The sequence below is a fragment of the Heloderma suspectum genome, chromosome 13, assembly GCF_057233095.1.
Source record: "Heloderma suspectum isolate Gila_16-S chromosome 13, 16-S_ref, whole genome shotgun sequence".
In the NCBI taxonomy this organism is placed as follows: Eukaryota; Metazoa; Chordata; class Lepidosauria; order Squamata; family Helodermatidae; genus Heloderma; species Heloderma suspectum.
Window position 1 is genome coordinate 24,710,041 of NC_139470.1, and position 12,381 is coordinate 24,722,421.

Below are 12,381 nucleotides of genomic sequence, written 5' to 3' on the forward strand. Positions count from 1 at the left end.
TAATCAAATCCAGTATGAAGTGGCAGGAGAGGTTCATGTCTTAATACTCATCCTTTCTGCTGAGCTTCAGCTTCATAAAGCGGCAAACCCCATGGGATGCGAGCAGGCTGTTGGCTTCTTCTAAAGCAGCCTTCCCAGACCTGGTGCCCTCTAGATGTGTTGGAACACACTTCCCATCATCCTCAGCTGAAATGATGGGAGATGTAGTCCACAACATCTGGAGGCCGTCAGGTTGGGAAAAGCTGCTCTCAAGGCTCTCCATGGTAGGGATGTACGAACTGTGTACCTTCGGTGCCACTTGACTTCCACAGTTTGTGGCCAGTGCTCCGTTCCACTGTTCACAAGCCCCCAGAATTCTCCTTTTTTTTTCCGCTCTGAAAACTATGAAGATAAATCCGTTCTGACAACCGTAATTCCGGTGCCTAGCCATCTCCGTGTGTCTGCATAACATCCGTAAGAATCGTTATTTTGTGTAAATATTTACGTATTTTTAAAAATTGAAATCCTCCGTCTCCTTTTACTTTCAGCCAAAACACTTCTTCCTAGGGGCTTCCCAAAAGAAGGCTGTCTTAGGTGTGCCTGAGCAATAAACTATTTGTTTTAGGGATGTCAGAGAATTCCGCCATGGATCTCGGTGAGGCCGAATGCCAGTGCATTTGGCCCCCCGAAATCCATGGCAGAACGAAGCCCCCCACCCCACAAAATGGGCCCAGAACGGAGCACCTACCTGCTGCTGTCCACGCTGCATTGCAAATCACAGCTATATGGAAGAAGCATTTGCTTCTTCCATATAGCCATGATAGGCTACGTAAATACTTATGTAGCCTATCGTGGCTAATGCAGGGATGGAGCAGCCCACTTCGACTTGGGGCTTGGGCCTCAGGCCGAAGCGGTGCACAGCCCTAGCTGCTATCACCATCAGGCTCACAGAGCAGTGCATTGGGAATGTTGTTCCAGCAATGGCCAGGAGCCAACTGCCAACAATCAGTCTGGTGTCTTAAGTTCCACCCCTTTTGGAGGACAACTTTCAGAACTTGAATGGGCCACATCCTGCTCCTCAGATGCAAGCAAAGCTAGGGATCCTCCTGTCCCTAGATGAAGTATGATAGTGGAAGAATGCCCTCAAGAGTCATCAGAAGGGTTCTCAAGAGTCATCGTGGAGTGGGGAGCAGGGACACTTCTTTAACTGAAGCAGATGAGGCCACCGCTGGCTCCTGGGACTCTTTTCCCATGGTGTTTTTGGCAAGGGGCGATGTCCGATGTTTCCTCCTGGGATGGTCCCTGCCGCCAGTCTTTCCCATCCTTTGTCTCATTAGATCCCTCTGATGGTAGCTGAGGTTTGGAGACTTGGGCCATGGTATTTGTGGGCCATTACTGATCTTCTCATTGAGTCCTTGATCAACCCCCACTGGATCCCAAGGTTCTCCAGAACACAGCTTGAATATCACTATTCTAACCCATTGTTGTCCAACAGGTGGGTCGGATCCCACAACTGAGTCATGCCCATTTACACCATGGGTCATACCAATGATGCCACCCCCATTTTTTTTTGTTGCTAAGATTTAGTGTAAAAGAAAGAGAGAAAGGAGACAGATGTCCCATGGGACTAGGGATGGGGGAGAATTTCTCCCCGAAACTTCGGGGGGCCGAGTGCCAACGTATTCGGCCCCCCAAAGTAGTTTCGGGGAGAAATTCTCCGCCCCCCCGCCCCCCGCCCCCCCCCCCAGGATGGGACTTACCTTTCTTGAATGTCCCTCCCGGCGGCGGTTTGGCAGGTCTTCGTCAGGGGCAGGGGCAGCAGCCGGTCTTTCGACCGGCTGCCGCCACCACCATTCCAATAAAAGTAAAAAAAAACAACACCCCCGTGATAGGCTACATGATGATTAACGTAGCCTATCATGGCTAGATTTGCAAAGTCAGCCGTGATAGGCTACGTAAATTGTCACGTAGCCTATTACGGGTGACTTAAAAAAAAAAAAAAGCGCGTACGGCTAATGGCGGCCCCCATAGGGAGCCGCCATTCGTGTTCCTTATTTGGTTGCTGTAGTCTACGTAAAGATTACGTAGACTACGGCGAAAATAAGCGCAACACTATTTGCGTTGCCCTTATTTTCGCTGTAGTCTACGTAAAGATTTACGTAGACTACAGCGACCAAATAAGGAACGCGAATGGCGGCTCCCTATGGGGGCCGCCATTAGCCGTACGCGCTTTTTTTTTTTAAGTCACCCGTGATAGGCTACGTGACGATTAACGTAGCCTATCACGGCTGACTTTGCAGATCTAGCCATGATAGGCTACGTAAATCGTCACGTAGCCTATCATGGGGGCGTTTTGTGTTTTTTTTTACTTTTTATTTCGCGGCCGGGCGAGGCGGGAAGCCTCCCCCCCCCGGCCTGAACTTCAGGGGGAGCAGCGAAGCGCCTCCCCCCCACCGCTTAGCAAGCTGCGAGACCAGGTAAGTGGCTTTCGTACACCCCTACATGGGACATGAAACATGTTGTAGTGTGGATTGATCCCTGTTCAAGATTTCAGGCACTCTATTCCATTCTCCCTCCCTGCCGCAATTTTTCATTTCCCCCTCCCCAACAGTTAATCAGCATTCTGTTGTCACTGAGTACACCTTATTGGGCAATTTGAGGGGGGGGGGTTGCCCCTTTAGGATTTTTTCTGCTTCTGAAAATCTTACCCCCCACCACTTGAATCTGCTGATACACCTCCCTCTTGTGTGTGGTTGGCACAATTTTGGGTACATAAGCAATGGCACTCTCCCCCTGAAGATTGGAATTAATATATATGATTATGGGTTTTAAAAAAAAAAAGTGGGTCCCATCTTGCAAGATAGGGTTAAAGGTGTGTCCTGCATCTGAAGAAATTGAAGACTACTGACTCAAATCTAATTAGTCCGCAAAGAGCTTCCCTCATTACCATTTCAAGATTGTAACAGATTGCAGACTGGTGGGCTTCCACCTTGCCCTCTATTAGAAATATATTTTCTTCTCTCCCTTCCACCCCCTGCCCACACACTTTTATCTTGGTTAATGTCCCAGTCTGAAAGAGTCATGTACAACCCAAAAACCTGTTCGCTATTTTGTGAATTTTGGTTGGTCCTAATGAAGTTGCTGTTTCTTATCCATGTTTAGATTATATTTTTTTTCTAACAGACCTACTCGGGTGTCTGTATGTGTTAACCCAACGTTACAGGCTTAAAGGCAGTGTCTTATTAAGTCAACAGTGTTGCGTTTCGCTGGGAAAAGACACAGCACAAGTATACTTTTAACTACACAATTGTTATGCTTGCTTAATAGTATTTTTGTTTCCAGGGTTAATTCATACTTGGCCTTGGGGTAATAAAGTGCTACACTTCTGAAACAGGCTCTGTACTATTTCCCCTAGGGTTGAGAGCAATTGTTGATGGAAATAATTGTTCCCCAGTCCAATCAAAGGCTGACTTGACTTCAACCCAATATTCTTTTTCATTGATCCCTGAAGCTCCCCAGTGCACAAAAATACTGGTAATCCCTTTGGATTGGGCTCTTGAGGTGTCAGTTGGATGGCTGTACGTGAATGGGTTTGTTTGTTTGTTTGTTTGTTTTTCTTGCAGACTTGCTTGTGATAGAAATGCATTTGCAATTTAATATGAATGATTATTCTAATCTCAGAGTAAAGGATTATCATCACAAAGCTCCCTGCAGGAAAACTTAATCAAGGAGAAATACCCAAAGACCGTCCCTCCCAGGTACTCCAGGAGGCAGGCAGAAGCCCTTTGATGAAAAACTGGGGAATGTACATCATTGAACAGCTGATTTATAGAAGCTAGGTGCAGTGCTGAATTTTGAAAACATGAGATGTGCCCCTCCAGAGGCCCACACTGCAGCCCTAAAGCCCTCCTTGCCCCAGCCATAAGCACCCACCTCAAAAAAAAAAAAAAAATCAACTACACAAAGACTGCTTCTGGATGCTTTGTTGTTGTTTATTCGGTCAGTTGCTTCCGACTCTTCGTGACTTCATGGACCAGCCCGCGCCAGAGCTTCCTGTTGGCCGTCGCCACCCCCAGCTCGCCCAAGGTCGAGTCCGTCACCTCCAGAATATCATCCATCCATCTTGCCCTTCATCAGCCCCTCTTCCTTTTGCCTTCCACTTTCCCTAGCATCAGCATCTTCTCCAGGGTATCCTGTCTTCTCATGATGTGGCCAAAGTACTTCAGTTTTGCCTTTCATATCATTCCCTCAAGTGAGCAGTCTGGCTTTATTTGCTGGAGTATGGACTGGTTTGATCTTCTTGCAGTCCAAGGCACTCTCAGAATTTTCCTCCAGCACCACAGTTCAGAAGCATCTATCTTCCTTTGCTCAGCCTTCCTTATGGTCCAGCTCTCGCAGCCATAGGTTACTACGGGGAATACCATTGCTTTCACTATGTGGACCTTTGTTGTCAGTGTGCTAGATGCTTAGTAAAGTGTGCTGATGTAAAGTGTGCTGGATGCTTAGGGGGAAACAAACCCCGTACTTCAAGGATGGAGAAACTGTGGCCCTCCAAATGTTGTTGGACTACAACTGCCATCATCCCTGGCAATTGGCTTTGCTGGCTGGGGCTGAATGGGAGTTGGAGTCCAACATCTGTTCTACCTCTACTGTGTTGAAGGCTTAACATAATTAAAAAGCTGGTGAGACCTAGAATGCAGGGTTCCCCTACAGACTGGGTTTTTCAGCAAGGTCAGGTTTCAGGAACAGGAATAGAACAGCACCACAGAAAACTCTGATTGATGCTGGGGCTGGAAACCAGATAGGTTTGTCTGTATGTTGCTCCAAGGAGCAAAGCAAGACTGAGCCTTAAATAAGAGTGTACCTGCTTTTAGGTGGGTTGGCACCATCTCCATATTGACTGACGCTTTGTCTCTTAAAGGGGCCTGGCCTGTTTTAGCAATCTCAGACTGTGATGACATGGGAGTGGCTGTGGCATGCTAGTGTCTTCATGGCCCAAGTCTTCAGAGTCTGAGGATGGTCGTGCCACCTCCTCTGGATGCAGGGGAGCCAATACCTGGGGTCTTTCTGGAGAATTGGGTCATGGGGAGATGAAAGCTTCATGATGCCTTTGTGTGGCATCTGAAGGACCACAAGTTTCCCACTCCTGCTGTACATCATGGGAGAGAAGCCATTTTCAGCCCAAGGGGCACGTTCCCGTGTGGCTAATCTTCCAGGGGCCATGTGGCAGTTGTGGATAGGCCTAAAGCAAAAGGTGGTTGGTCTCTCTCTCTCTCTCTCTCTCTCTCTCTCACACACACACACACACACACACACACAAAGATCTCTCTCACACACACAGAGGCAATTAGGGAGGCTTTTTTCAAGCCTAGTTTCCAGGCAGGGGGAGAAGGTTTTGTTTAGCTTGGAAAAATGGAGGGTAGAGGGAGACATGATAGAGATCTACAAAATGATGCACAGGGTGGAGAATGTGGATAGGGAGACATTTTTCTCCCTCTCTCAAAATACTAGAACCCAGTGGGATCATCCCATGAAGCTGATTGGTGGGAGATTCAGGACAGATCAAAGGAAGGACTTCTTCACACAGAGCATAATTAAACTATGGAACTCACTACCACAGGATGTAGTGATGGCCACCAATTTGGATGGCTTTAAAAGGGGGGGGGGACAAATTCCTGGAGGAAAAGGCTATCAATGGCTACTAGTCTTGATGGCTATGTGCTACCTCCAGTACCAGAGGCAGTGAGACAGTGTACACCATTTGCTGGGGAACATGGGTGGAAGGGTGCTGTAATGTTCATGCCCTGCTTGTGGGTTCCTGGTCGACAGCTGGTTGGCCACTGTGTGAACGGAATGCTGGACTAGATGGACCCTTGGTCTGATCCAGCAGGGCTCTTCTTATGTTCTTATGATCTTCATCAGTCAGGCTTCAGGCCTGGGCATGGGACAGAAACGGCCTTGGTCGCCTTGGTGGATGATATGAGGAGGGCTCTGGATAGGGGTGAATGCTCCTTCCTTGTTCTCCTCGACCTCTCAGCGGCTTTTGATACCATTGACCACGGTATCCTCCTGGACCGCCTGGAGGGGTTGGGCATTGGAGACACTGTATTGTGGTGGTTCCGGTCCTTCCTCTCCGGCAGGTACCAGAGGGTAGCGCTGGGAGAGGAGGTTTCGGACCCGTGGCCACTTACTTGTGGGGTGCCACAGGGCTCCATCCTCTCCCCGATGCTATTTAACATCTATGTGAAGCCGCTGGGGGCTATCATCAGGAGGTTTGGGGTGCAGTGTCATCAATATGCGGATGACACGCAGCTCTACCTCTCATTCAAATCTTCACCAAGGTTGGCCGTAGAATCCCTGTGCAAATGTCTGGAGATGGTGAGTGGCTGGATGGGGAGGAATAAGCTGAAGCTGAACCCTGACAAGACCGAGGTACTTTTGGTGGTAGACAAGAGGAGGCTGGGGGATGTTGACCTGGTGTTGAATGGGGTACGGCTACCCTTGAAAGACCAGGTCCGCAGCCTGGGGGTCATTTTGGACTCCCAGCTGTCCATGGAGGCTGAGGTGTCAGCTGTGAGCCGGACGGCGCTGTATCAACTCCATCTGATACGGCGGCTGCGCCCCTTCCTTCCCGACCATCTGCTCCCATCGGTAGTACATGCCCTGGTCTCCTCTCGTTTAGACTACTGTAATGCGCTCTACGTGGGGTTACCCTTGAAGACGGTTCGGAAGCTGCAGCTGGTACAGAACGCGGTGGCTCGCCTGATTAAAGGCAGCCACCGGCGAGATCACATCACTCCAGTGCTGAAGAAGTTGCACTGGTTACCAGTTGTTTTCTGGGCCAAATTCAAGGTGTTGGTTTTGACCTTTAAAACCCTATATGGTTCCGGCCCAGCCTATCTTAAGGAGCGCCTCCAGCAACACCAGACAGGCCGCTTAACAAGATCAGCCTCGGATGGCCTTCTCTCTGTCCCATCAGCCAGGACAGCTAGACTGGTGGGGACGAGGGAGAGGGCCTTTTCTGTGGTGGCCCCCACTCTGTGGAACTCCCTCCCTAGGGAACTCCGTCATGCCCCCTCTTTAATGAGCTTCCGTCGTGCATTAAAAACATGGTTGTTCAGGCAGGCATTTGGGGTGGGTTAGGGTATTTAAAAAAAAAAATTATGGTAGAATTTTATTGTTTTAAATTGTTTTATGGTGTGTTATACATCACCCACAGTGGCTGGGTGACCAGCCAGATGGGCAATTAATAAATTAAATAAATAAATAAATAAAATCAAAATTGCAGCACAATGGAGAGAAGGTTTAATGTTTCCCTGCCCAGCTGCAGTCTCCATAAAGATCACACATCCCTCCAGCATCACAATTAGGTTTGAAAAAAGCCTCTCGTTGGAGCCAATGGGATGCTCCCAATGAACAGAGGGCATTAACTTATGCTGAGTCAGACTACTTTGGGCCCAAGCCCCATCATGCCTACTCTTGTCTGTTGGTGGCTGTCCAAAGACTAGCTAACCTCATGAGTTCTTTTTACCTGAGCTTCTTTAACAGGAGGCCCATTGAACCCACCTCCCCGTATTCGTGCAACTGAGGCCAAGGCAGACAAAATGCTTGCTTTACACCAGCTTGGACGACTTGTGTGCACACTGTAGGTGCCAAGCGAACCTCTCTGGGAAGCTCATTAAGCCTCAGGCCCTAATGGCTCCCACCCTGGCCAGTGTGGTATAGGGGGGGAAACCCTCCTTTGCTCCTAGGCCAATCTGGACCTCAGACGGGGGGGAATTCTTACGCGGCCCCAAATTGAAATAGGCAACCAGAATCTCCCTCCCTGTACCAAGGGGGGGGGGAGTTGAAGGGTGACAGAGATGGGCCTGAGCGAGGGGAGGCAGAGCAGGGCCCAATAAAACATCTTCTCTCTTCCTGGGCCTGATCCCCCTGGCAGCCTCTTCTTCCTCCCTGGGTGTTCCATGAAGCCCTGAGCTCCAGGGGCAAACGGCACCTGCAGGAAAATAATTAGGAGACAGTATAGCCTCTGGATTGGCTAGGCCTAATATAAATACTAAGAGTCTGGCTTTCTGCTGTTGCCTCAACAACAGATCAGAACCTTCTAAACCTGGGTCTCCAGTATTGTGCCCTGCCTCCAATGTACCCACAGGCACCTGTCCTGACACCAGTGGAGGCTGATGGCTCTGATGTCAGTGGGGCAGTGAATCCGCTCCAGGTTTCAGTCCAAGGTGCGAAGCTCTTTTAGAGTTCTGACTGGTTCTGACTAAAACCCGGACCAGATTTACTGCCCCACTGACATCGGAGCCATCAGCCTCCACTGCTTGGTGCCCACCAGGCTCCCTGCCACTCCTGATTTTTATTTTATTTCTTAAGTTTTTAAACAAATATTGAAAGTTGTTTTTTTTTTTTACTGGGAGGGGGGCAGCTTGCTGCAAATCCAAAGGCTGCCCTGCAGCGTCATCTTTATTTGGGCTCAGAAGAGTGGTCTTCTGCTTTGGAGTTCAGACCCAACCTTTGCCAAGTTGTACTTAGGTTCTTGGGCAAGTGACTTTTCTTTTAATCTCACCAGTTTGCCTTCTAGGAAATGAACGTTTTGTGACCGGTCATGCCCACCATGGCAGCCATTTCATGAATGGGCAAGCCCCATTGGCAGCCATTTTGTGAGAGTGCCCGTGACAAATCTACCCACTGACCCAAAAAAGTTGGGGACCCCTGTTCTACACCATTTATTATTATTTATCTTGTACCCCACCTTTCAATCAAAAATTGGCACTCAAGGCAGCAGTCCAAAATAGCAGGCTTGGGGGAACCTGAGAAACCATAAGCAAGGGGGAAAGCTTGAGGGGAGGGGGAAACAAAAACCTACTTAATGAGGACTGTGCATGCTCAGTGGGTGCAGAATGCTGACTGACTATTGGGGGAGGAGAAATGAAAAACTCATGTGGAGTAGAATAGAACATAGTGTCCCAGTATGGTCATGGCTGCCTTGCTAGAATCCCGATCCAGAGCTCTCTACACTGCAACATTTTGTAAGCTCCTATTTTCTGCTGCCCTCGGGTTCTCCAGGCCCAGATTCGGGGATGCTTCTCTTCAGTCAGTTGTGATTCATGAGGCATCGTGTTGTCCCAGCTACTATTCCTTCCATGCAGGGCCAGCCCTACCATTAGGCAGGGTGAAACAGTCTCCTCAGATGGCAGATGTTGGGAGGTGGTGGCAAGGTGCTGGAGGAGAGGGCTATGTGCCTCACAGCCTGCCCTGCTAAGCTGGCTTGCTGCCTTACAATTCAATGGAGGATGCTGTTGCATCACCAGTGTTGAAGAAACACTGTCAGCTTTTGTACATAAAATGGGAGAGGGCGCCATCTTGTTCTTCGCCTCAGGCAGCAAAGTGCTGTGGGCCAGCCATGCTCCCATGCTTTTTATTTGGGCTGCCTTTCCTTACCGGGACTCTGTATGGCTGGGGATCATGGGCGGCCATTAGATGCCAAATCACTACACACAAGAATGGGTCGTTCACAAAATGCTCCCTAACAAGGCCATTGGCCTGTGCAAATGTGAAAGTGCTTCCTGGCTTTCTGAAGGAAGGATCCCAATCGATCCTGACAGTAGCCATGAGGCCACTGAATGGACAGATTGATTTGGTTTAGCGGCTTCCCCTCCCAGCTGCCGAAAGCAACTTGTTGTCCAGGAGAGCGGACCGGGGGCGGGGTCAGAGAGCAGCAGTCTTAGGGTGGCCACTTACACATCATGCAAAAAAGAGGAAAAAGGACAAAAGAAATTTGCATGAAATTTGCATATGCTGATTTATGTACCCAGATGCAAATTTTGATATGACTATTATTGAAACAGATATTAGGGCAATTAAAAGATGCTGTTTAAGGGAAGATTCATAGGCACTAATTCACTCACTTCCCCACTGTGTTCATTGTCTTGTTTTTAAAAATAATTAATTAAAAATAATTAAATAATAGAGATAGGTGAACAGATAGTGTTTGAGTTTGTTGAGGTTCTCCAAATTCTTCCTCGAAGGTCATTTCACCTTGTTTGCATTCTTGAATGTGAGTGCCTTTTTCCCAATCGATAAACATCGCAATTATGAAAAATGCTTGGCTTTAAAAGTGTGCAATTTTGCCTGTCCAAAAATGCACATTTTCCCCCATAGGCTAAAAAGTGAAAATGCTAATGGGGGGGGGGGGGATATGCAGGTCCAAAAGTGCGCATTTGCGCAAGTACACGCATGCATGTTTGGGGAATTGCAAACATTTCCTGCGTTCCTGCTTGCATTTTGCGAATGGGACATGACTGCATGACTTGAACAGGAATGAAATTCTTTACATTCAAGAAAGAAAGAAAGAAAGAAAGAAAGAAAGAAAGAAAGAAAGAAAGAAAGAAAGAAAGAAAGAAAGAAAGATTGTGGTTAGGCTAGTGAATTGGTCCTAGGCAATATGGCCTTTCACTCTTAGTCCAGGAGCCTTCTGCCCCATGAAGCTGGCAATATCTATCACTGCCCTTATAGCATGGGTAGGCAACCTGATGCCCTCAAAATGGTTTGGACTACAACTCCCATCAGCCACAGTCACCATTGCCAATGGTCAGAGCTTATAGGAGCTGTGGTCTAAAACATCTGGAGGGTGCCAGGGTGGCTACCGCTGCTCAGTAGCAGGGCTGTTGAACCTCTTTCAATCAGAGGGCCACATTCCATTTCAGAGAAGCTGCTGGGGTCTGCATTCCAGTGGTGGGTGGGGCCAAAGACAAAAGGGGCGGGTCCAAAAATACCAGCATATTTTAGCTTCAAGCTCTTGCTGCAAGCCATTATGCCTTAAGAGAGGCATTTCAACCTTTTAGAACGGGGAACAAACAGAAGCTCAGAAACCACCAAACATTTGGCATTCAGAGGAAAGGCACAGCTAGGAGAAATGGGAAGGGCCATCTGGAAGGCCCCAATGGCCTATCCTGGCCTCCCAGAGGTTCTGTAGAATCCCATTTGGCAGAGTGAGGTGGCCACCTGAGGGAACTGATGTTGGGTGTCATGGAAGGGCGCTAAATTATTAGTTAATTTACCATGAGTGTGTTTTTATTTCCAACAGGGCCAGCCCCCCCCCCATGAGGCAGAGTGCGGCAGTCAGTTCAGGCAGCAAATTTTGGGGTGTCGTAAATGTGCAAGAAATTGTTAGTTATTTACCTTGTTGTTACTGTATTTCTACTGCCATGGAGGGGGAGAGATGCTTGTGCATTTTCTGCCGCATGTACCAAAATAATCCAGCTAACTTTGGGTACTATTTACTTTGACTTGGGTGGGGACACCATTGGTTGCCCTGCCTCGGGGAGCAAAATGTCTTGGGCTGGCCCTGATTCCCAAGCAGGGGGAGAGAGGTGCTTGTGGGGCTTTCTGCCTCAGCAAAATAACTCAGCTGGCCTTGAGTACTATGCACCTTAAATTGGGAGGGGGTCATAATTTGTTACTCTGCCTCTGGCAACACAACATCTCAGTCCAACCCTGAACCCCTATACACTGGCACCGTTTCACTGATAAAGTCCTTCCCTGCCTTCTGTTACAGCACTGAGGCACCCAGCTACCTGTCGCTTCCCACAGATGGCAAACACTCAGAGGACCCACATCCAGCTCGAGAGACCTCTAGCCCCAACGGCTGTGTGAGGCTGAAGGACAGCCAGGAGTATGCCAGGCACAAATCACGCAGGTAAGACTCGGGGCCACTGGAAGTCCGAAGCCCCAATCAGTCGATGATGCTTCCAGTTAGACACAACATGGTGTTTAGCCAGGTACAAGGAGAGGAGCAAGGGAGTTGCTGAATTTGAAATACAAGAGAAAAGCGTGAGGAAAAAAGGCAGAATTTATGAGTATGAAGAAAGAGGCACTTGTGGAGAAGCGTAAAGTATTGAACTTCTCTCATGAGAGGAAAAGTGTGGAGGAATTGACAATGGTGGTGATTCAGCATCAGGTGAAAGTCTCTAGTGAAATGCGGGTAGAGAAAAACCCTGAGGTAAAAACCACAGACCCTGCATATTTAGAAATCCTGAGGGAACAGAATAGGATTAGAGTCAAGGAATTGCACTATTTTTGGCTCCTGCCTTTTTTGGCTGATATTTCCCTAATGTAGGAGTGGGGAACTTCAGACCTGTAGGCCAAATCCGGCCCTCTGGGGTTTCCCAGAGTGCCATGCCCTTTCCCCCAACCACCCATCATTTGGTGGTTTCCCAGCTATTGTGCAGTTTTTCCCCCTTCTAAAAGGTTGAAATGCCTCTCCTAAGGCCTAGCTACTGACCGTAACAGCTTTAAGCTACAATAGGCTGGTCTATTTGGTATTCGGGGAGCAGTGGGTTTTCGGCCCCACCCCTTTTGCCTTTGGCCCTACCCACCACTGGGATGCAGCCCCTGAGA

At 48.6% G+C, this 12,381-nt stretch overlaps 1 protein-coding gene across 1 annotated transcript in view; it reads left to right on the top strand.

Moving 5' to 3' along the window:
• SRRM4 (serine/arginine repetitive matrix 4) overlaps positions 1 to 12,381 on the top strand; it is a 195,146-nt gene that overhangs the window by 115,710 nt on the left and 67,055 nt on the right. The window contains exon 2 of the mRNA XM_084820367.1: positions 11,540 to 11,680. Coding sequence (XP_084676493.1) covers positions 11,540 to 11,680 — 141 coding nt within the window. The remainder of the gene's footprint in view (positions 1 to 11,539; positions 11,681 to 12,381) is intronic.